At 45.4% G+C, this 25348-nt stretch overlaps 1 protein-coding gene across 4 annotated transcripts; it reads right to left on the bottom strand.

Annotated features, from left to right (window-relative positions):
• Positions 1-18573: 18573 nt before the first annotated feature.
• On the bottom strand, positions 18574-22374 carry LOC125509666 (serine/threonine-protein kinase D6PK-like). 4 transcript variants are annotated; one of them, XM_048674684.1, is made up of 3 exons: positions 22168-22374; positions 20169-21135; positions 18574-19799 (listed from the first exon to the last, which is right to left on the bottom strand). In XM_048674684.1, exons 2-3 carry the CDS (start codon positions 21032-21034, stop codon positions 18932-18934), a joined length of 1734 nt encoding a protein of 577 aa, XP_048530641.1. In that variant the 5' UTR covers positions 21035-21135; positions 22168-22374; the 3' UTR covers positions 18574-18931. The 4 variants fall into 4 exon arrangements, with proteins under 4 accessions (XP_048530641.1, XP_048530639.1, XP_048530642.1 ...); XM_048674682.1 differs by having other exon boundaries at positions 22173-22372; XM_048674685.1 differs by lacking the exon at positions 22168-22374 and adding an exon at positions 21703-21925.
• Between the last annotated feature and the right edge of the window lie 2974 nt (positions 22375-25348).

Raw genomic sequence — 25348 nt, 5'->3', positions numbered from 1 at the left:
TGAACTAGGTATTGAGATACCGACGATCGAATCTCGGGCAAGTAACATACCGATGACAAAGGGAACAACGTATGTTGTTATGCGGTCTGACCGATAAAGATCTTCGTAGAATATGTAGGAGCCAATATGAGCATCCAGGTTCCGCTATTGGTTATTGACCGGAGACATGTCTCGGTCATGTCTACATTGTTCTCGAACCCATAGGGTCCGCACGCCTAAGGTTTCGATGATAGTTATATTACGAGTTTATGAGTTTTGATGTACCGAAGTTAGTTCGGAGTCCCGGATGTGATCACGGACATAACGAGGAGTCTCGAAATGGTCGAGAAATAAAGATTGATATATTGGACGGCTATATTCGGACACCGGAAGTGTTCCGGGTGATTTCGGAGAAAACTGGAGTACCGGAGGGTTACCGGAACCCCCCCGGGAGAATTAATGGGCCATATGGGCCTTAGTGGAGAAAGAGAAGGGCAGCCAGGGTGGGCCGCGCGCCTCCTCTTCCCCTGGTCCGAATTGGACTAGGAGAAGGGGGGCGGCGCCCCCCTTTCCTTCTCCCTTCCCACTTCCTTCCCCCTCCTAGTAGGAGTCCTACTCCTACTAGGAGGAGGACTCCTCCTTGGCGCGCCTATAGGGCCGGCCGGCCTCCTCCCCTTGCTCCTTTATATACGGGGGCAGGGGGCACCCCTAGACACACAAGTTGATCCATGTGATCGTTTTCTTAGCCGTGTGCGGTGCCCCCTTCCACCATAATCCTCGATAATATTGTAGCGGTGCTTAGGCGAAGCCCTGCGATGGTAGAACATCAAGATCATCACCACGCCGTCGTGCTGACGGAACTCTTCCCCGACACTTTGCTGGATCGGAGTCCGGGGATCGTCATCGAGCTGAATGTGTGCTAAAACTCGGAGGTGCTGTAGTTTCGGTGCTTGATTGGTCGGGCCGTGAAGACGTACGACTACATCAACCGCGTTGTCATAACGCTTCCGCTGTCGGTCTACAAGGGTATGTAGATCACACTCTCCCCTCTCGTTGCTATGCATCACCATGATCTTGCGTGTACGTAGGAAATTTTTTGAAATTAGTACGTTACCCAACAGTTAGTGGTCATAAAAATTATAATATCCCTATAGTGGATACATTTTGCATAAGGGTGTTACTTAAACCGCACCCTTTTTTTGCTTGTTTTACTGTCTTTGATATTCAGAATTAACAGGCTATGTAACCTGCGGCCGTGTAGTTTATTTGTTGGGTTTTCTTCATAGTTAATTGATCATCGTGTCAAAAGGCTTTATCGGGCGTTTGGTTGAACAGACCAGTGTTTCACCCGAGGAGATAGTACGAAATAATTTGTAAAGAGAGATGTTTTTGCATTAGGCCTCAATCTATAAATACTTTTGTGAAGAAAGAGTAAAATGAAAGATTCCAATTTCATTGAACTGTGTAGACAACACAAAGAACAAATTTCATGGCGACAAGAAAGACAGAGCTGCAAAGAAGAAGAAAATCTAGGAGTTTATAGTATCAACATCAGACGATGGTTCATCTATAACAGAGAAATTGCCTCAAACCATAGTGTATCAGTTTGCATAATACCTGTTTAATCCACTCGGACACTTGTGGATCCGGCTTCACTCCACACTCTTTGGACTACGCCCGGCTCACTATCCCTGCTACTGGCATCGTCCACAGTGGTGTCGCCGCCATCCAAATGCACCGCCACCGACGAATCTTGCCTCCTCGTCGGCTGTTGCTGTTGATCCACTCCGCACTGCCTCCTGGCTCCTGCCACGACATGCCTTCGCAGATCCCGCTATCACTAATCTGCTCCTCCCAGAACTTCCTGCCGCCGATACCTTCCCTCCCACCTCCTGTCTCCGATGTTTCTCGCAGATTCACTGGTTCGAGACCGCCATTCCCCACCCTTGAAGACATCGAGAAGGGAGGAACAGAGTTACGAGAGAAGGGAAGAGAGATAGGGGAAGGGAGAGGGCGTCGAGGGGAGTGGAGGATTACCTGCGCGTGGAGGGAAGGCCGGCCTCACCGGCGTCCACCAGTGGTGGCAAGGAGGAACTTCAGGAGGAGCACGTGGACGACGACTACCTCGAGCGGAATGGCGACGACGACGGATTTGACGACCTCCCGCTGCAGTTGTCAACACCGACCTCGCCGTCCTCGTCAAGGACCCCGTCGTCGTTCACCAACATTGCACGATCCACCCCATCTTCCCGGTTCTTCTTGCTCGCCACCGAGATGAGGCAAAGCGGCGGCGGACGGCATAGGCAGGAGAGGTTGCGTGTGGAAGAGGAGAGGAGAGAAGGTTGCATGCTCTGCTCCACCCATCACGCGAGGAATGAGGTGGACCAACTACTGGCCAATAGAAAGCAGCACGTCTTGCCCAATCGACGAGCACAGTGAATCCGACGTGGACTACACGAGCGGGCGCCCATGCCGCGACTGTTAATGGGTTGTATTTCAAAATATCTTATAGGACTCATATTGACATGAGCATTCAATAAGCAAAACCAAATCGTAAAATAAATAAGTATTCAAATTAGCATGCATTCAATAAGCAAAAGTAAATCATCTCATGCGTCCGTACATCGTCGAATATTATCACTAATACATCCCGAGTAGTATCATACATATAACATCACTAATACAACTAAAACCCTAGCGCACGACGGGCATCGGTGCGGGCGGTGGACACCCAAAGAGAAGGAACCATCACAGGATCATAGCTCCAGTGAGATCCGTGGAGAACCTACCACATATTGGAGAACTTGTGCTCCAACGCAAACAAGTAGCGATGGACGTGCGTGTCCTCCTCCCTGACACGGTGACATACCACCTCCGCGGGGTCCTCAAGCCTCTGAATCGTCACTGGCCCACGCAACTGCCACCAAAGAAGGTTCGGGTCAATGACGGGCTGGCTCCTCACCAAGCTGCGCCCCCTGTAGGTACCGCCTTCCAGTACCAGCCCGGCGGAGCCCAGTCCCGGACATGGCCCATCTAGTCAAGCAGGTGTCCTCCGCCAAGTCGACGATGAGGATGCAGGATAGGCATCGTCGACGTCGATGCGGAAATAATTGCTTTAACTAAAAAAATAACAACAATGTGACATCTTCAACTAGTTCTATTAATTCAACTAGTTCTTACTAAAAATACACTTACTATAAATAAAATTAAACTAGTACCTAATTAGTACCTAGTTCTTACTAACTAATTAGTACCTAGGAACAACTGCCCTAATTACCATCTAATTTGATGAACCTAGGGGTGGAAAGTGGTAGCGGATAATCCGAAATATCCGATATTCATATTCGATCGGATATTCCAATTATCCAACTTAAAAATCAAATAAGTTGTCAAATTTTACTCGTTTTATGATTAATCTTAGAAATTATTATGCATTACAATAGTGTTTATTCATAAAACTATTTATCAAGAAAACATCCAATTCGTTTCCACCCCTAGATGAACCCTAACTAATTTGATGCAATTACAATTTGAAGAACCCTAGGCAGAGGTAGGGGAGGGGGAGGAGCAGGCGTGCTCACCTCGGATGCCTGCGGCGAGGGAGGGGCAGGCGGCGTCAAGGTCGGGCTCGGGGCTCGGGCGCGCGGCGGAGGGCGGCGTCGAGGTCGGGGGCGGGGGCGGCGTCGAGGTCGGGGTCGGGGGCGGCGTCGAGGTCGGGGTCGGGGGCGGCGTCGAGGTCGGGGTCGGGGGCGGCGGCGAATCCGTGGTCGGCGGCGGTGTTGAGGGTGTGCGGCGTGTGGCGGCCGACGGGCGACTGTGGCGGCGACAGCGCGGATGAGTTTGGATTTGGGGGAAGTGGCCGTGGGGAGGAACGAACCGCGCGGTGAAGTCAAAAATAGCGGTAGCGCGTTCTGGGAAGTGCGCTACTGCTAAGTTAGCTATAGCGCATTTCCGGATATGTGCTACTGCTATTCCTTTCTCTTTTTCCCTTTTTCATTTATTTTTATTTACATTTCATTCTTTTCCTTTCTCCTTTTTCTATTTCTTTCATTTTCATTTACTTTTCTATTTGATTTTCATTTAATTTTATTTCCTTTAGCTGCTACAAACCAACTAGCAGTAGCGCTGTTTGCAGTAGATCGCTACTACTATGTGTAGCCTATCGGCTTGGCAGTGAGAATTTTAGTAGTGCCACTTCTATCTTCAGGCGCGCTACTGCTAAAATTGTATCTGTAGCGCGGTTTGCGCCAAAGCGCTACTGCTACTTAGCACTAGCGTGATTTTTTAACACGCGCTACTGCTAAAGTTCTGTGTATAAGGTTTTCCCTAATAGTGCACGAAGGGTAACGGTTGCGCGAGTCCACGGAGGGCTCCATCCACAAAGGGTCCATAAAGAAGCAACCTTGTCTATCCCACCATGGCCATCGCCCACGAAGGACTTGCCTCACTAGGGTAGATCTTCACGAAGTAGGCGATCTCCTTGCCCGCACAAACTCCTTGGTTCAACTCCACAATCTTGACGGAGGCTCCCAAGTGACACCTAACCAATCTAGGAGACACCACTCTCCAAAAGGTAATAGACGGTGTGTTGATGATGAACTCCTTGCTCTTGTGATTCAAATGATATTCTCCCCAACATTCAACTCTCTCTCACATATTTAGATTTGGTGGAAAGATTATTTGAGTGGAAAGCAACTTGGGAAAGGCTAGAGATCAAGATTCAAATGGTTGGAATGGAATATCTTGGTCTCAACACATGAGTAGGTGATTCTCTCTCAGAAAATGAATGCTGAAGTGTAGGCATGTTCTGATGGATCTGCCTCATAATGAAGGAAGGGTGGAGGGGTATATATAGCCTCCACACAAAATCTAACTGTTACACACAATTCACCAAACTTGGTGGGACCGAATCAGAAAACTCGGTGGGACCGATTCAGTTCAAAATGTGAACGTTAGGCTTTTCGATGGGACTGACATGTCAACTCGGTGGGACCAATTTCATTAGGTTTAGGGCATAACGTAATCTCGGTGAGACCGATTACACAAACTCGATGGGACCGATTTTGGTAATAAGCTAAACAGAGAGTTGGTCAGGCAAACTCAGTGGGACCGAATCGCTCATTTCGGTGAGACCGAAATGTTACGAAAGGGAAACAGAGAGGTTGCATTGCGAACTCGGTGGGACTGATCGCTCATCTCGGTTGGACCAAAACGTTACGAAGGGAAACAGAGAGTTTGCAATCCCATCTCGGTGAGACCGAGATCCCTATCGGTGAGACCGAAGTGACTAGGGTTTGTGGCAGTGACTATGTCAAGTGAACTCGGTGGCACCGGATAGAACATTTCGGTGGGGCTGAGTTTGACTTTTTGGTTTGGGACATATGTGGATATGAGAAAGTGGTTGAGGGTTTTTGGAGCATATCACTAAGCATTTTGAGCAAGCAAGCAAGCTATTAAGCAACACCTCATCCCCTTTTAATAGTATTGGCTTTTCCTATGGGCTCAATGTGATCTTGGATCACTAAAAGTAAAGTGTAGAGTCTTGAGCTTGAACCAATATGTGTCCTTAGCATTTTGAGGGGTCCACATTCCTAATCCATGCCATGTTAATCATTGAACTTTCTGAAATGATCATCTTGAAAAATAGTATTAGTTCAATGAGCTATATGTTGTTAGTAATTATCAAAACCACCCAGGGAAAGTTGCACTTTCAATTTTCTCCCAACTGAGCCAGGCTATTTTTATCTTTCCATTTTCTACTCCCCACTAGTATTGTCTCATCATTCGTGTTAAATCATCACAAACGGAGACCGGTAAACGAAACACGCTCATGACATACGTAGGTATTGCTGAAGGAAATATGCCCTGGAGGCAATAATAAAGTTATTATTTATTTCCTTATTTCATGATAAATGTTTATTATTCATGCTAGAATTGTATTAACCGGAAACATAATACATGTGTGAATACATAGACAAACAGAGTGTCACTAGTATGCCTCTACTTGACTAGCTCATTGATCAAAGATGGTTAAGTTTCCTAACCATAGACATGAGTTGTCATTTGATTAACGGGATCACATCATTAGGAGAATGATGTGATTGACTTGACCCATTCCGTTAGCTTAGCACTTGATCGTTTAGTTTGTTGCTATTGCTTTCTTCATGACTTATACATGTTCCTATGACTACGAGATTATGCAACTCCCGTTTACCGGAGGAACACTTTGTGTGCCACCAAACGTCACAACATAACTGGGTGATTATAAAGGTGCTCTACAGGTGTCTCCAAAGGTACTTGTTGGGTTGGCGTATTTCGAGATTAGGATTTGTCACTCCGATTGTCGGAGAGGTATCTCTAGGCCCACTCGGTAATACACATCACTATAAGCCTTGCAAGCATTGCAACTAATGAGTTAGTTGCGGGATGATGTATTACGGAATGAGTAAAGAGACTTGCCGGTAACGAGATTGAACTAGGTATTGAGATACCGACGATCGAATCTCGGGCAAGTAACATACCGATGACAAAGGGAACAACGTATGTTGTTATGCGGTCTGACCGATAAAGATCTTCGTAGAATATGTAGGAGCAAATATGGGCATCCAGGTCCTGCTATTGGTTATTAACCAGAGAGGTGTCTCGGTCATGTCTACATAGTTCTCGAACCCATAGGGTCCGCACGCTTAACGTTTGTTGACGATATAGTACTATATGAGTTATGTATGTTGGTGACCGAATGTTGTTCGGAGTCCGGGATGAGATCACGGACATGACGAGGAACTCCGGAATGGTCCGGAGATAAAGTTTGATATATGGGATAATAGTGTTTGGTCACCAGAAGGGTTCCGGAATTCACCGGAAGGGGTTCCGGATGTTTCCCGAAATGTTTGGGTACGAGAACACTTTATTTGGGCCAAAGGAAAAAGCCCACAGGGTTTTTGGAAAGCGCAAAAGGAAGTTTTGCGGAGTCCAGGGGCCAGACGCCAGGGTCCCTGGCGTCTGGGTCCAGACGTCGGGAACCCTGGCGTCTGGCCCTGGAGTCCGAGAAGGACTCTTGCCTTTCGGGTGAAACTGACTTTGTGGAGGCTTTTACTCCAAGTTTCGACCCCAAGGCTCACCATATAAATAGAGGGGTAGGGCTAGCACCCAAGAGATCAAGAAACACCAAGCCGTGTGCCGGCAACCCTGTCCCCTCTAGTTTATCCTCCGTCCTAGTTTTCGTAGTGCTTAGGCGAAGCCCTGCAAAGATTGTTCTTCACCAACACCGTCACCACGCCATCGTGCTGCCGGAACTCATCTACTACTTCGCCCCTCTTGCTGGATCGAGAAGGCGAGGACGTCACCGAGCCGAACGTGTGCAGAACTCGGAGGTGTCGTGCTTTCGGTACTTGGATCGGTCGGATCGTGAACACATACGACTACATCAACCGCGTTGATATAATGCTTCCGCGAATGGTCTATGAAGGTACGTAGACAACACTCTGCCCTCTCGTTGCTATGCATCACCATGATCTTGCATGTGCGTAGGAAAATTTTGAAATTACTACGTTCCCCAATAGTGGCATCCGAGCCAAGTTTTATGCATAGATGTCATATGCACGAGTAGAACACAAGTGAGTTGTGGGCGATATAAGTCATACTGCTTACCAGCATGTCATACTTTGGTTCGGCGGTATTGTTGGATGAAGCGGCCTGGACCGATATTACGCGTACGCTTACGCGAGACTGGCTCTACCGACGTGCTTTGCACACAGGTGGCTGGTGGGTGTCAGTTTCTCCAACTTTAGTTGAACCGAGTGTGGCTACGCCCGGTCCTTGCGAAGGTTAAAACAGCACCAACTTGACAAACTATCGTTGTGGTTTTTGATGTGTAGGTAAGAACGGTTCTTGCTAAGACTGTAGCGGCCACGTAAAATTTGCAACAACAAAGTAGAGGACGTCTAACTTGTTTTTGCAGGGCATGTTATGATGTGATATGGTCAAGACATGATGCTAAATTTTATTGTATGAGATGATCATATTTTGTAACCGAGTTATTGGCAACTGGCATAAGCCATATGGTTGTCACTTTATTGTATGCAATGCAATCGCGTTGTAATGCTTTACTTTATCACTAAGCGGTAGTGATAGTCGTGGAAGCATAAGATTGGCGAGACGACAACCGTGCTACGATGGAGATCAAGGTGTCGCGCCGGTGACGATGGTGATCATGAAGGTGCTTCGGAGATGGAGATCACAAGCACAAGATGATGATGGCCATATCATATCACTTATATTGATTGCATGTGATGTTTATCTTTTATGCATCTTATCTTGCTTTGATTGACGGTAGCATTATAAGATAATCCCTCACTAAATTATCAAAGTATAAGTGTTTTCCCTGAATATCCACCGTTGCGAAAGTTCTTTGTGCTGAGACACCACGTGATGATCGGGTGTGATAGGCTCTATGTTCAAATACAACGGGTGCAAAACAGTTGCACACGCGGAATACTCAGGTTAAACTTGACGTGCCTAGCATATAACAGATATGGCCTCGGAACACGGAGACCGAAAGGTCGAGCGTGAATCATATAGTAGATATGATCAACATAGTGATGTTCACCGTTGATACTACTCCATCTCACGTGATGATCGGACATGGTTTAGTTGATATGGATCACGTGATAACTTAGAGGATTAGAAGGATGTCTATCTAAGTGGGAGTTCTTAAATAATATGATTAAATTGAACTTAAATTTATCATGAACTTAGTACCTGATAGTATCTTGCTTGTCTATGTTGATTGTAGATAGATGGCCCGTGCTGTTGTTTCGTTGAATTTTAATGCGTTCCTTGAGAAAGCAAAGTTGAAAGATGATGGTAGCAATTACACAGACTGGGTCCGTAACTTGAGGATTATCCTCATTGCTGCACAGAAGAATTACATCCTGGAAGCACCGCTAAGTGCCAAGCCTGCTGTAGGAGCAACACCAGATGTTATGAACATCTGGCAAAGCAAAGTTGATGACTACTCGATAGTTCAGTGTGCCATGCTTTACGGCTTAGAACCAGGTCTTCAACGACATTTTGAACGTCATGGAGCATATGAGATGTTCCAGGAGTTGAAGTTAATATTTCAAGCAAATGCCCGGATTGAGAGATATGAAGTCTCCAATAAGTTCTATAGCTGCAAGATGGAGGAGAATAGTTCTGTCAGTGAACATATACTCAAAATGTCTGGGTCTCATAATCACTTGACTCAACTGGGAGTTAATCTTCCTGTTGATAGTGTCATTGAGAGAGTTCTTCAATCACTGCCACCAAGCTACAAAAGCTTTGTGATGAACTATAATATGCAAGGGATGAATAAGACTATTCCCGAGCTCTTCGCGATGCTAAAAGCCGCGAAGGTAGAAATCAAGAAGAAGCATCAAGTGTTGATGGTCAATAAGACCACCAGTTTCAAGAAAAAGGGCAAAGGGAAGAAGAAGGGAAACTTCAAGAAGAACAGCAAACAAGTTGCTGCTCAGGAGAAGAAACCCAAGTCTGGACCTAAGCCTGAGACTAAGTGCTTCTACTGCAAGCAGACTGGTCACTGGAAGCGGAACTGCCCCAAGTATTTGGCGGATAAGAAGGATGGCAAACTGAACAAAGGTATATGTAATATACATGTTATTGATGTGTACCTTACTAATGCTCGCAGTAGCACCTGGGTATTTGATACTGGTTCTGTTGCTAACATTTGCAACTCGAAACAGGGGCTACGGATTAAGCAAAGATTGGCTAAGGACGAGGTGACGATGCGCGTGGGAAATGGTTCCAAAGTCGATGTGATCATGGTCGGCACACTACCTCTACATCTACCTTCGGGATTAGTATTAGACCTAAATAATTGTTATTTGGTGCCAGCGTTGAGCATGAACATTATATCTGGATCTTGTTTGATGCGAGACGGTTATTCATTTAAATCAGAGAATAATGGTTGTTCTATTTATATGAGTAATATCTTTTATGGTCATGCACCCTTGAAGAGTGGTCTATTTTTGCTAAATCTCGATAGTGGTGATACACATATTCATAATATTGAAGCCAAAAGATGCAGAGTTGATAATGATAGTGCGACTTATTTGTGGCACTGCCGTTTAGGTCATTGTGATAGGCTCGTTTATAAGGGATAATAGACTACTCATATTAATAAGGAATTCCTTCTTTTCCGGGAGCCCATTCGAAAAGAACTCCAAAGTTAAGCGTGCTCAGTTTGGAGTAGTTTCAGGATGGGTGACCGACCGGGAAGTTGCTCCCGGGTGCGCATGAGTGAGGACAAAGTGCGCAGAAAAGTCTAGTATTGATCTGTGGGGCCACTCTAGATCCCGCCAGGATTAACGATCACCGGCGGGTGTGTCTGGGACGTTACAAGTTGGATTGTATGTGATAGCCTGGCTTATAAGGGATGATAGACTACTCATATCAATAAGGAATTCCTTCTTTTCTGGGAGCCCATTCGGAAAGAACTCCAAAGTTAAGTGTGCTCAGTTTGGAGTAGTTTCAGGATGGGTGACCGACCGGGAAGTTGCTCCCGGGTGCGCACGAGTGAGGACAAAGTGCACAGAAAAGTCTAGTATTGATCTGTGGGGCCAGTCTAGATCCCGCCGGGAGTAACGATCACCGGCGGGTGTGTCCGGGACGTTAGAGTCATATCGGAGTAAAGCGCATGAAGAAACTCCATACTGATGGACTTTTGGAACCACTTGATTATGAATCACTTGGTACTTGCGAACCGTGCCTCATGGGCAAGATGACTAAAACGCCGTTCTCCGGAACTATGGAGAGAGCAACAGATTTGTTGGAGATCATACATACAGATGTATGTGGTCCAATGAATGTTGAGGCTCGTGGCGGATATCGTTATTTTCTCACCTTCACAGATGATTTAAGCAGATATGGGTATATCTACTTAATGAAACATAAGTCTGAAACATTTGAAAAGTTCAAATAATTTCAGAGTGAAGTTGAAAATCATCGTAAAAAGAAAATAAAGTATCTACGATCTGATCGTGGAGGAGAATATTTGAGTTATGAGTTTGGTCTTCATTTGAAACAATGCAGAATAGTTTCGCAACTCACGCCACCCGGAACACCACAGCGTAATGGTGTGTCTGAACGTCGTAATCGTACTTTACTAGATATGGTGCGATCTATGATGTCTCTTACTGATTTACCGCTATCATTTTGGGGATATGCTTTACAGACGGCCGCATTCACCTTAAATAGGGCACCATCAAAATTCGTTGAGACGACGCCTTATGAACTATGGTTCGGTAAGAAACCAAAGTTGTCGTTTCTGAAAGTTTGGGCTGCGATGCTTATGTGAAAAAGCTTCAACCTGATAAGCTCGAACCAAATCGAAGAAATGTGTCTTCATAGGATACCCAAAGGAGACTGTTGGGTACACCTTCTATCACAGATCCGAAGGCAAGACTTTTGTTGCTAAATTTGGAGTTTTTCTAGAGAAGGAGTTTCTCTCGAAAGAAGTGAGTGGGAGGAAAGTAGAACTTGATGAGGTAACTATACCTGCTCCCTTATTGGAAAGTGGTTCATCACAGTTGTTACTGAACCTCGTAAGTCAACCAGAGTAAGATCCGCACCAGAATGGTACGGTAATCCTGTTCTGGAAGTTATGTTACTAGACCATGACGAACCTACGAACTATGAAGAAGCGATGGTGAGCCCAGATTCCACAAAATGTCTTGAGGCCATGAAATCTGAGATGGGATCCATGTATGAGAACAAAGTGTGGACTTTGGTTGGCTTGCCCGTTGATCGGTAAGCAATTGAGAATAAATGGATCTTCAAGAAGAAGACTGACGCTGACGGTAATGTTACTGTCTATAAAGCTCGACTTGTTGCAAAAGGTTTTCGACAAGTTCAAGGGATTGACTACGATGAGACCTTCTCACCCGTAGCGATGCTTAAGTCTGTCCGAATCATGTTAGCAATTGCCGCATTTTATGATTATGAAATTTGGCAAATGGATGTCAAAACTGCATTCCTGAATGGATTTCTGGACGAAGAGTTGTATATGATGCAACCAGAAGGTTTTGTCTATCCAAAGGGAGCTAACAAAGTGTGCAAGCTCCAGTGATCCATTTATGGACTGGTGCAAGCCTCTCGGAGTTGGAATAAACGCTTTGATAGTGTGATCAAAGCATTTGGTTTTATACAGACTTTTGGAGAAGTCTGTATTTCCAAGAAAGTGAGTGGGAGCTCTGTAGCATTTCTGATATTATATGTGGATGACATATTGCTGATTGGAAATGATATAGAATTTCTGGATAGCATAAAGGGATACTTGAATAAAAGTTTTTCTATTGAAGACATCGGTGAAGCTGCTTACATATTGGGCATCAAGATCTATAGAGATAGATCAAGACGCTTAATTGGAATTTCACAAAGCACATACCTTGACAAAGTTTTGAAAAAGTTCAAAATGAATCAAGCAAAGAAAGGGTTCTTGCCTGTGTTATAAGGTGTGAAGTTGAGTAAGACTCAATGCCCGACCACTGCAGAAGATAGAGAGAATATGAAAGATGTTCCCTATGCTTCAGCCATAGGCTCTATCATGTATGCAATGTTGTGTACCAGACCTGATGTGTGCCTTGCTATAAGTCTAGCAGGGAGGTACCAAAGTAATCCAGGAGTGGATCACTGGACAGCGGTCAAGAACATCCTGAAATACCTGCAAAGGACTAAGGATATGTTTCTCGCTTATGGAGGTGACAAAGAGCTCATCGTAAATGGTTACGTTGACGCAAGCTTTGACACTGATCCGGACGATTCTAAATCGCAAACCGGATACGTGTTTATATTAAACGGTAGAGCTCTCAGTTGGTGCAGTTCTAAACAAAGCGTCTTGGCGGGATCTACGTGTGAAGCGGAGTACATGGCTGCTTCAGAAGCAGCAAATGTAGGAGTCTGGATGAAGGAGTTCATATCCGATCTAGGTGTCATACCTAGTGCATCGGGTCCAATGAAAATCTTTTGTGACAATACTGGTGCAATTGCCTTGGCGAAGGAATACAGATTTCACAAGAGAACCAAGCACATCAAGAGACGCTTCAATTCCATCCGAGATTTAGTCCAGGTGGGAGACATAGAAATTTGCAAGATACATACGGATCTGAATGTTGCAGACCCATTGACTAAGCCTCTTCCATGAGCAAAACATGATCAGCACCAAGGCTCCATGGGTGTTAGAATCATTAATGTGTAATCTAGATTATTGACTCTAGTGCAAGTGGGAGACTGAAGGAAATATGCCCTAGAGGCAATAATAAAGTTATTATTTATTTCCTTATTTCATGATAAATGTTTATTATTCATGCTAGAATTTTATTAACCGGAAACATAATACATGTGTGAATACATAGACAAACAGAGTGTCACTAGTATGCCTCTACTTGACTAGCTCGTTGATCAAAGATGGTTAAGTTTCCTAACCATAGACATGAGTTGTCATTTGATTAACGGGATCACATCATTGGGAGAATGATGTGATTGACTTGACCCATTCCGTTAGCTTAGCACTTGATCGTTTAGTTTGTTGCTATTGCTTTCTTCATGACTTATACATGTTCCTATGACTACGAGATTATGCAACTCCCGTTTACCGGAGGAACACTTTGTGTGCCACCAAACGTCACAATGTAACTGGGTGATTATAAAGGTGCTCTACAGGTGTCTCCAAAGGTACTTGTTGGGTTGGCATATTTCGAGATTAGGATTTGTCACTCCGATTGTCGGAGAGGTATCTCTAGGCCCACTCGGTAATGCACATCACTATAAGCCTTGCAAGCATTGCAACTAATGAGTTAGTTGCGGGATGATGTATTACGGAACAAGTAAAGAGACTTGCCGGTAACGAGATTGAACTAGGTATTGAGATACCGACGATTGAATCTCGGGCAAGTAACATACCGATGACAAAGGGAACAACGTATGTTGTTATGCGTCTGACCGATAAAGATCTTCGTAGAATATGTAGGAGCCAATATGGGCATCCAGGTCCCGCTATTGGTTATTGACCGGAGAGGTGTCTCAGTCATGTCTACATAGTTCTCAAACCCGTAGGGTCCGCACGCTTAACGTTCGTTGACGATATAGTACTATATGAGTTATGTATGTTGGTGACCGAATGTTGTTCGAAGTCCGGGATGAGATCACGGACATGACGAGGAACTCCGGAATGGTCCGGAGATAAAGTTTGATATATGGGATAATAGTGTTTGGTCACCGGAAGGGTTCCGGAATTTACCGGAAGGGGTTCCGGATGTTTCCCGAAATGTTTGGGTACGAGAACACTTTATTTGGGCCAAAGGGGAAAGATCATAAGGTTTTTGGAAAGCACAAAAGGAAGTTTTGCGGAGTCTAGGGGCCAGACGCCAGGGTCCCTGGCGTCTGGGTCCAGACGCCGGGAACCCTGGCGTCTGGCCCTGGAGTCCGAGAAGGACTCTTGCCTTTCGGGTGAAACCGACTTTGTGGAGGCTTTTACTCCAAGTTTTGACCCCAAGGCTCACCATATAAATAGAGGGGTAGGGCTAGCACCCAAGATCAAGAAACACCAAGCCGTGTGCCGGCAACCCCGTCCCCTCTAGTTTATCCTCCGTCCTAGTTTTCGTAGTGCTTAGGCGAAGCCCTGCGGAGATTGTTCTTCACCAACACCGTCACCACGCCGTCGTGCTGCCGGAACTCATCTACTACTTCGCCCCTCTTGCTGGATCGAGAAGGCGAGGACGTCACCGAGCCGAACGTGTGAAGAACTCGGAGGTGCCGTGCTTTCGGTACTTGGATCGATCGGATCATGAAGACGTATGACTACATCAACCGCATTGATATAACGCTTCCGCGAACGGTCTACGAGTGTACGTAGACAACACTCTCCCCTCTCGTTGCTATGCATCACCATGATCTTGCGTGTAAGTAGGAAAATTTTGAAATTACTACGTTCCCCAACATTTGCTTGCGCCACCACCTTGATCAAAATTTCTTTATTACCCGATGAGACATATTGTTCACTCCAATCAATTAATCTCTTCCTCAATCTTTCCTGAAGTGATTCAAATTGTCCCTTATGCAATCTTCCTTCCAGCACAGGAAGGCCGAGGTACTTTGGCTCAAACACCTGCTGCATAACCTCAAGGGTGCACTTGACTTCATCTGCCACCGCAACAGAGTAATTGTCTGAGAAAAGGATGGAACACTTCTCTGGGTTAATGAGTTGACCCGTCGCTGAAGTATAAGTGTTCAACAACCCCTTAACAATGCTCGCCTGCTGGCCAGACGCTTCAAACAGCAGCATAGTATCATCCCAAATAGCAAGTGAGAAATAACTGGTGCACCACGGCAGATAGCCACCCCCTTTAGAGAACCTTCACCAACTGATTTTGATAAGAGTGCAGACAGGGCGTCAGCAACAAAAAGAAATAAGAAAGGGAAAATTTTGTTTTTGCCACTCTAGATTTTGCCAATTTTTCTTATGCCACTCTAGATTTTAACATTTCAGTTCTGCCACTCTTAGCTATTGACAATTATCACAATTGCCATTCCGTGGCAAAACCAAAATAAATTAGAGTGGCAATTGTGATACATTGTCAAAAGCTAGAGTGGCAAAAGTGAAATAAAATTAATTTGCTATTGCCACATAATGGCAATTGTGATATTTTTCAAAAGCTAAGAGTGGCAATACTGAAATGTCAAAATCTAGAGTGGCATAAGGAAAATTGGTAAAATCTAGAGTGGCAAAATCTAGAGTGGCGATAAAGGGTCACCTTGCCTTAGTCCTCTAGAGGAAATGAAACTCTCAAACAATTGTCCATTGAATTTGACAGAATATTTCATTGATTTCACACACACCATAATCCAAGAAATCTACTGTTGGGTGAAGCCCCATTTACCAAGTGCTTTCTCCAAAAAATCCTAGTCGACACGATCATATGCCTTTGACAAATCAAGCTTGTAAGCACACGCCGCCGGCCTGTTTTGTTTCAGCGACGATATATGATGAAGACATTCAAAAGCAATTATAGAATTGTCAGAGATAAGCCTTCCTAGGATAAAGGCACTCTGATTCTCTGAAATTAACTCCACAAGCATCGGCCTTAGCCTGTTCACCAAACATTTTGAAACAATCTTGTAAATGACGTTACATAGGCTTATCGGTCTAAAATCCTTGAGTTCCATTGGGAAAGGAATTTTTGGGATAAAAACAATAGCCGTGTCGTTTACCCCGTCAGGCATTATTCCTGACTTTAAGAACTACAAAACAGCAGTGATAATTTCAGATTTCAGCACGGCCCAATTCTGTTGGAAGAACCTAGCCGGGAGACCGTCTTTATTCATCCAAAACCACGGTCATAGATACAAGGTTTGAGCCATGAGGATTGCCCAACCACACATGTTCACCTACATCTAGGTTACAAGCAAATTTGGCAAGATTATGAGCCTCAAAATGAAAGTTCCTACGCTCAAAAAGAAAAGAGCTGGAATTGAAACTATTACATGCGTACTGTATATATGTCTCAGCAGACCTGGAACAAATGTCGCCCTTTGCTGTTTAGGCCCGGTTCAGTTATACCCTTTATGGGCTGAGAGCTACTAACTTTTGTTTTATGCTTAGCTATGGGCTGTGTGCCCGTTGTGCAACTTGGGCCGGTAGGTTTCTCCATCTTTGCCCGTTTTTCCTGTCAGAGAATTGATCTTTTGCCCCACATTTAGTTGCAATTGGATCATTTGTCACCCCTAAAAAGGGAACCTAGATCATTTGCAATTTTCCATTTCTTGCCATATCAAGATAATCTGGCATGACGCGGACACCAATTGCCCTTATCTACCTCGTTTACCTCGGACGCCCTCAAGAATTGTGCGACGGTGGTAACACGAGCCGTTTCCCCGGTGCAAGGTGTTTTCATCGTTGTGTGCAGGCTCAGGCAGCCATATGGAAAAACATATACGAGCAAGAAAAGCTCGGAAAAGAACCGGTTAGGAGAAATGAGAATCAATTCATCAAAGTCCTGGAAAAAACTGGCAAAATAATAATTAACACGGATGAGAAGGCAAACCTCTCAAGGTAAAAACACTGAAAAAGTAAGCATGAATGACACTCGGGGCAAATGTGTAAATCAGTGTAGTTAGGAGTGTTGAACATGAATTTTCAGCTAAACCGACGGACATTGCAGCTCGTTGCCACATTACTAAGGCCTTCCACAATGTATGCCCGCACCGGTACCAAATGCACTTTCCAACCATTTGGCGTTTGTGCCCTACAGGCTACATTGCACTCCAATGTGAAGCTGGTGCCAGAACTTTTTCTTTGGTCGTCGGTGGTGATGTGGCACCTTTTTCGCCAATTTGACATTGGCAGCACCGTTGAAGGCCTAACAACTTGGTAATGCGGCACCTTTTTGGCCAATTTGGCACCGGTAGCACCGTTGAAGGCCTAGCAACTTCTTTCATACGGAACCTAGTTTGTCATCTTGGGCGACAACACGCTTTACTAGGACAACTCTATCAGAGTCGCCATATCGGCCTGATTGGCGTGACAACTTTCCTATGGAACCCGGCTTGTACCATCTTGGACAATGACACGCTTTGGTGAGTCGCACACACACGCACACGCACACGCGTGTCCACCATGCGAGAAATAGGATTTTTGGTGAGTCGCACACACACACACACGCACACGCGTGTCCACCATGCGAGAAATAGGATTCCTCAACGGACGGTGGTGGCTTGACTCGTCTTTGAGGGTGATGTTTCCCGCTGAAAGGTACTGTTGTTTTCGGTTGATATTTTTCTCCCCAGCTTAAAACTTCCAGCAATGGCACTCGTCGCCAAAAGAAGAAGTTCCAGCACGACACGGTTCCTAGCTAGCTACTCCAACATCCCCAAACTGACTTGAGTGGGCAACAGGCCTGTGAGTTGTCAAAGTGCTGGTGGTGCATCTCCTGTTCTGTCCTGAAAGTTCATCTCCAGCCGAGAGATACGTCAATCTGAACCCAAGACCCATGCGAAAAATCTCGCTGAAGCAAATCCAAATCCCTCCCAAAGTTGTACTCCCCATAAAGAAATAAAATAGTGATCCAAACGCTCTTATATTTCTTTATAGAGGGGTACTAAATCAGAGACAGTTATTTTAAGACGGAGGAAGTAGCATACATGATGTGAATTCCCTCAGAAAAGAAGCATCCATGGTGTGGAAGTATGTACTCCCTCCGTTCCACAATACATGCCTTCCATTTGTCAAAATATAGATGTATCTAGACATATTTTAGTATATAGGTACATCCATGAACAAATGAAAGTCAAGTATTTTGGAACGGAGCGAGTATAAACCACCCTTCTTTCATCTCACACAACATCAAAAACCGGGCAAGAGACGTGCATACATAAATAAGCTTGTTCCTACTCTCCACATGTCACAATCTGCAATCATATTCATACAACAGGAATACCTGGTCCTGGTGAGATAGATAATAACAGCTGCATTGTCTGTTAGCATGAAGGTATCAGCAACACTAGAAGCAGCAGAATAAGCGACGCGGAGCGAGCGATGGATGAAGAAGAAACATCAGTTACAAGGTACAAATAGCGGTTACATTCGACGGCCTGAACAGGCGCGCTCCTTCAAACCCGTTCAGGAGGCACCGCCACAATGCGGTTTCCGAAAATCGCAATTAACATGCATAGAGTATTTGGTTGACTAAGAGAGAGGACTAACAAGTTCAATGGCGAAAAAGAAAAAAGGAAAGAAGAAAACTTGGGGAGGAGGCTCCAGAAAAGAGCATACAATCTACAACAAATGAGAGTACCTTCCCAGGCCAAGAGGGGGAGCTCTACACTTTCTCTTTCTGTGGTGCCTCAGCTCAAATGTGCTGTTGTTCCGGAGGATCCATAATGCACCACCAAAGAGAGGCTAGAAGAACTCAAACTCTAGGTAGTTGTCCGAGCCCTTCTGGTTGGAGGCCGGCGCGACCTTCCCGTTCGCCGACGGGGCCTGCTTCGGGCGGCAGTCCAGCTCCACGGGCTTGGGTATGTCCGGAGGGCTCGCGCATCTTATAAGGGCCCAGTTCACGCCCTCGAAGAAGGGGTGCTGCTTTATCTCCGTGGCCCCACGCTTGTGGCCCAGCCGGTGCTGCGGGTCCTTGACCAGTAGTCCCCTTATCATGTCCCTTGCCGAGAAGCTCACTAGCGGGGACTCTGGGAACCGCAGGGGCTGACCGACGACGTTGAAAAGCGTCGCCCGGTTGCCTGAACCCTTGAAAGGGGTCTTGCCGAACAGTAGTTCGTACAAGAATATGCCAAAGGTCCACCAATCCACCGCGCTGCCATGGCCTTCCCCTTTCACTATCTCTGGGGCCAGGTACTCGTGGGTGCCCACAAAGGACATGGACCGAGCATCAGTTGGCTCGGCGATCATCTCAGGGAATAGGTTAACCTGGTTCACGATGTCCGGCTTTGGCTTCTCCTTCTTAGACTTTGACTTGGACTTGGATTTCGAGAAGAATCGAGGACCAAAGCATGTGGTTGGAACAACACAGGATGGCTGAATGCACGCAGGTTGGACGCAGTACGCTGCATTGTTCCTCTGCAGCGCATCTAAGCCAGGATTTGCACCCCTGATCACGGTTGGGCTCACTGAACAACGAAGAGAGAGGTCAAAATCAGTCAGCATGATGTGCCCATCCTCCCGAACTAGGACATTTTCTGGCTTGAGATCACGGTATATAATCCCGAGCATATGCAGGTACTCCAATGCAAGGAGCACCTCTGCTACATAGAACCTGAAACATCAAGAGAGAAAGAAAAAAAATAAGTTAAATCCTTCGTCAGCATTCAGCACAGCTTTCATAGGCAAATGAAAATCCAACAATGATCCACTTAGCAACGTGCAACTATCAGCATGGGACACATTAGTTTCTACAACATACTGCACCTTTCTGATTCTATTGTGCACAATAAACATGCTATATATTACGACGTAAAAAAGACTTAAGTATTTCATATGCAACCTGACTATGGCAACATGAAGCTATCAGGCCCAAAAATAATGAAGTGATGTTGAAGCAGACGAGACACATGATAAAATACCTAACAAAGAATGTTATAAACAAATCATTCATGTGAAATAATTAGCAAGAGAAAGTGCATACTTTGCTGCTTGCTCTGAAAAATGTTTTCCAGGCTGCCTTTGTCGAAGAGTGTGCAAGTCCCCTCCAGGGCAGAACTCCATAACCAGACACGAAAACTTGTCCGTCTCAAAATGAGTATATAGGGTCGGCAGAAATGGATGATCCAGGGACTGCAGTATCTCCCGCTCGGTCTGTGCCCGGAGCAGCTTCTTCCGACTAGCCAGAGATGTTTTATCCATCACCTTCATTGCAAAGTGACTCTTGGTACCACTCAATTCAGAGAGATACACACTTCCGATATCACCAGAACCCAGCTTCTTAAGCAACCTAAATTGGTTCAGACCAAGAACGCCCTCCCTGGATTTGACCACTTGGATGGCCTCCCACCTCGAATCATTCCCTTTGTGCGGCTTTGTGGTGGCACTGCTCATACTGCTGCAGGAGCTCTCATCACTCAAATCACTGCTTGCACTAACACGGCACATGCTGCTCTTGCCACTCTCGGTGAAATCTCGGCCACTTGTCTTAGCACTACCACTGGTCTTACCCAGACTATTTGTCCCATCACTCACTTTAGCTGAAATAAAGCTATCACTGATACTACTCTTTTGCGACGACTTCTTTTCTTGATTCTCGTTGGAATCGGAGTTCTTGGTCTCTTTTGACTCATCAGATTCTGCCTCTGGGGCTAGTGGCACATCCAGGCCCCCAGAGTCTGAGGAGAGATCTGGAGCATCCTTGTCCAGCACAGGAGCTGGAGATTCTTGCTGCTGGTCCGGCTCCCCCGAAACCTCCTCAGCAGCAGATCGCTGCCTGTCATCTTCACCCATTTCCTTTGGCTTTGCCGCTTGCTCCGGCATACTTTGGGAGGCAGGCTTGGAAGACATGAACTGAGCAAGCGGTTGACCGGAATCACAACAAACGCCCAGTCTAGGCGCCCGGTCAGTGCTCAGTACAAGGCTGACCGAGCAATTCCCAACCTCCTAACCTGCAAATCAATTCGCCCAGACAGCGTATCAGCATACCAATAAAATAACTAGGGTTTGTTCGTATCAATTCACCAGAAGAGAACAAGGATCAGAAATATTCCAAGAAATCCAAACCACCAGGTAAAATCGACAGAAACAACAACCTAAAACGGACACGCCGAGCAGAAAAGAAAGAAATCCCTACACAGAAAGAGAAAGGGGGGAATCATTTTGAGAACCACCCATGAGACCAAGAAGTCACCTGCAGACTCACACACAAGCTACTGCAACTAAGCGCTGGGCAGATCCATCCACCCGGCCGCCCCTGCCACTCCGCCGCATCCCAAAAGAGGAGAAGAGAGGAGGTGAAGGGAGGAGAGAGGTCCTGGCTAGAAAGAAGAAATCACAAGCCCCCCACTCCACCCCACCCCCAGGAAACCCCGAGCCAGCAGCATCTCCCACAAAAATAGGGCGGAGTGGGCCAGAACCGCGGGGATTAATAACAAAAGGGAATCTTTAAGATATCCCCAAAGCGGCGAGGTGAAGGGGATGGAAAGGGGGAGGAAGGAAGGAGGGAGCATTGCAACCTGGCACAGCTGCGAGCTCGTCACAAGGCGCACACATCCCACCTTTCCCCTCCCTTCCCCCAAAGGGAGAAGCAGGCATGATGGAGCGCGCCATGGATCATATGAGCCACAGCGCGGCAAGCACACATGCGGTGTCGCGCATACGTAGGGACAGACTAGCATGGCATCCACATCAGGGCATGGGGGGCACTCACTCCAGCGCCCCCATTGAATGCAAGCTAGCAGGCAAGCAACGGAAAGAAGAGAGAAAAAATGGTTTTTTAATGAATAAAAGGGGCGGGATTGGATCTGGAGAGTGATGGGCGGCGGCGGTAAAGCCGCACAAGCAGCAGATCAAGAAGGAGCACCCGCATATCCATCCCCACCTCCACCTGAGGAAAATGACGCCGCCCCTAAATCCCTAGGCGGCCGTCCAGTCAAGAAACCAAGCAGCCGGGCCGTGGCCGGGCGGGGGAGGCGGCATACCTTACCTTAGGAGGAGGGCGGGGTGGCCGTGGCGGCGGGTCGAGGGAGCGGAGACGCGGCGGCGGCGGGATATTCGTCGTCTCCGCGCGGAAGGCGGGCCATGTGCGGGCGGGGCTGGCAATGGCGGAGGGAAGTGGAGGGAGGTGGGGGCGGGTGGAGTGGCGAGAGTACTAATTGGTGTGGGGATTCATCCGGGCAAGGGGAGGAGAGCTGCTGGCGCTGGGTCAGTGGCTGGCCCAGCCTGCAAAGAGACAAGCGCTTGTGGGGGAGAAGGGGAGGGGATGGAGGGACGGGTCAAAGATGATGGTGGTGGTGGTGAAAAGCTGGGCTTTTGGGGCGCATAAACTAGTCTACAGAGCGGTTGATGATGATGGTGGTGAGTAAATTAAACCTGGGTTAGGGTTAGGGTGGGTAGCCAGCCGAGGGTACGGCGTGCAGGGCGTGGTCTCCCTCCTCTCGCTCCCTCTTTTTCCCACGGACCGAGACTCCCGTGCCCAACGTCCACTTTCCTCCTCCTTCCCCTGCTTGCGGGCGCTTCCTGTTGCAGAGATCTGGATGGCGATGGTGGTGCTGGAGGCCCATCCTGGCCGTCCGTTCTTCCCATCTAGGGTTTCATGGGGGGAATGTGTGTGCATGCTGTAAAGGAATTTGTTTTGGAATTCAAAGGCATTGATCTAAAAGTTTGTGTTATAGAGTCAAGCTCGTTCGATCAATTCGATACGGTCTATCCATTCCGGGAGAGGGTTTAGGGCGCGTAAGTGCGGCGCACGCAGATTCTGTGCCGTTGATCTGCGCCAAGATTCGCGTTTGGGGATGTATAGACAGGTTTTTGTTTTCACTTTTATCTATAATATATGTTCGCATATCATGATGATATACCTGTTCGTGTGGGGTCGTGTAGATAGGGAAATGACAAACACTTGAAGATAAGGAAAAATGGTTCACCGGACCCTAGTTATGGTACTCTTGCTGCTTCTTCTTTGTTCTTCTCTCATGTGCATCAAAATAGAATATCCACCTTCGAACATCATTTGAGTACATACGCAAAAAGAAAAGAGATCATCTTGTGTCCTCGGAGATTGAAGCCATCAAGATAAGAAGCACCACAACAGTATATTTGGTGCAAATAGGTACATATTCGACTGCAAACTTGATTTTCTTGTTTAGTCCTTGAGCGATCTTGTTTGTTCAAGAACGAGCTTTTAATGTGTGCTATAGCTGGATCATTCTGATATTTGATATTTGTATTTATTGCGTCAGTGTTCGCGTTGGTCATTTGTTATCTTTGAAATATTGAGTACTTTTAATTTGAAATTGTATGAGCTAGAATCTTATGATGCATCTGTAAACAATGGGAGCACATGTATGTGTATAAAATCTATTTTCACAAGTTTTTAGAGAAAAGGCATACGCCTGACTTTATGAATAAAGCCACCAGACAGAGTCAACGAGACCACACAAAAGTTTCACCAACATAAGGGACACAGTACGAAAGAGTAAACGGTGGCACGCAGGCTAGATAACAGTGGAATCTATTTTCACAAGTTACAGACGCTGAAGCTAAATTATATGAACTTTAAAATCCATATTTCTTCCTGTGAAACTTGAACATTGCGTAAATTTAATTGAGTCGTAGATCATTACTGTATATCATTCTCGGTAAAAATAGTTGTGTTGAGTGGCCGAGAATAATTTTATATTGGAAGGTCAAAACTTTTGAAAGGACAATCTTTGCAAGTCGTTAATAAAACTAATCCTAAAACCCTAAACCCCTAAACCCTAATAATCTACAAGGCACAAATAGTAATGGCATCGCAACTAATCACAAATTATAAAGAAAACTTAAAACCCTAATAGTGAACAATAAACCTAATAATCTACAACATATAATTATTATTGTCAATGAAACTGTTGCTTGTTATGCCTAGCTAGGGGTTTCCTTGAAGGGGATGTCGTAGACACTTATGAAAAAATGAAAATTATATTTAGGCACCCCATGAATGAGAAAGTTGAATCTACATCTCTTTTGCTCTCCTACCAAAATGAATCTATTAAAGAGATAAAGGCTAGCCTAGATACAAACCTCCGTAACATACTTAATCTTTCTTCTACCATTAATAGCTATGTGCTTTATCAAAATAGAAGGATTACTTCTATAGATAGCAAGTTTGCTCTTTTCTTTCCTAATACCAAAGATGGCAATACCTAGTCTTGCTTGTTATGCCTAGCTAGGGGCGTTAAACGATAGCGCTTGTTGGGAGGCAACCCAATTTTATTTTTATTCCTTACTTTTTGTTCCTGTTTAGTAATAAATAATTTATCTAGCCTCTGTTTTGGTTGTGTTTTTTGTGTTTAATTAGTGTTTGTGCCAAATAGAACCATTGGGAAGACTTGGAGAAAGTCTTGTTAAACTTGCTGTAAAAAACAGAAACTTTAGCGCTCACGAGAACTGCTGTCATTTTTATTTGGAGAGTGATATTTAGTTAATTCTTTTTGCAGATGATTAATAGATAAATTCCTCACGTCCAGAAATTTATTTTAAAAATTTTGGGGTTCCAGATCTTGCGTTAGCTACAGATTACTACAGACTGTTCTGTTTTTGACAGATTCTGTTTTTCGTGTGTTGTTTGCTTATTTTGATGAATCTATGGCTAGTAAAATAGTTTATAAACCATAGAAAAGTTAGAATACAGTAGGTATAACACCAATATAAATAAATAATGAGTTCATTACAGTACCTTGAAGTGATCTTTTATTTTCTTTCGCTAACAGAGCTCACGAGATTTTCTACTTTAAGTTTTGTGTTGTGAAGTTCTCAAGTTTTGGGTAAAAAATTGATGGATTATGGAACAAGGAGTGGCAAGAGCCTGAGTTTGCGGATGCCCATGGCACCCCAAGATAATCTAAGGACACCTAAAAGCCAAAGCTTGGGGATGCCCTGGAAGGCATCCCCTCTTTCGTCTACTTCTATCGGTAACTTTACTTGGAGCTATATTTTTATTTACCACATGCTATGTGTTTTGCTTGGAGCGTCTTGTATCATTTGAGTCTTTTCTTGTTAGTTTACCACAATCATCCTTGCTGTCACACCTTTTGAAAGAGCCATACATGATTTATAATTTGTGTTGGAAATATGCCCTAGAGGCAATAATAAAAGCATTATTATTATATTTTCTTGTTC

Source organism: Triticum urartu, chromosome 5, assembly GCF_003073215.2.
Source record: "Triticum urartu cultivar G1812 chromosome 5, Tu2.1, whole genome shotgun sequence".
NCBI classification, from domain to species: domain Eukaryota; kingdom Viridiplantae; phylum Streptophyta; class Magnoliopsida; order Poales; family Poaceae; genus Triticum; species Triticum urartu.
Note: the sequence above shows the minus strand (reverse complement) of the source record. Positions and strands in the feature narration are given on the sequence as shown.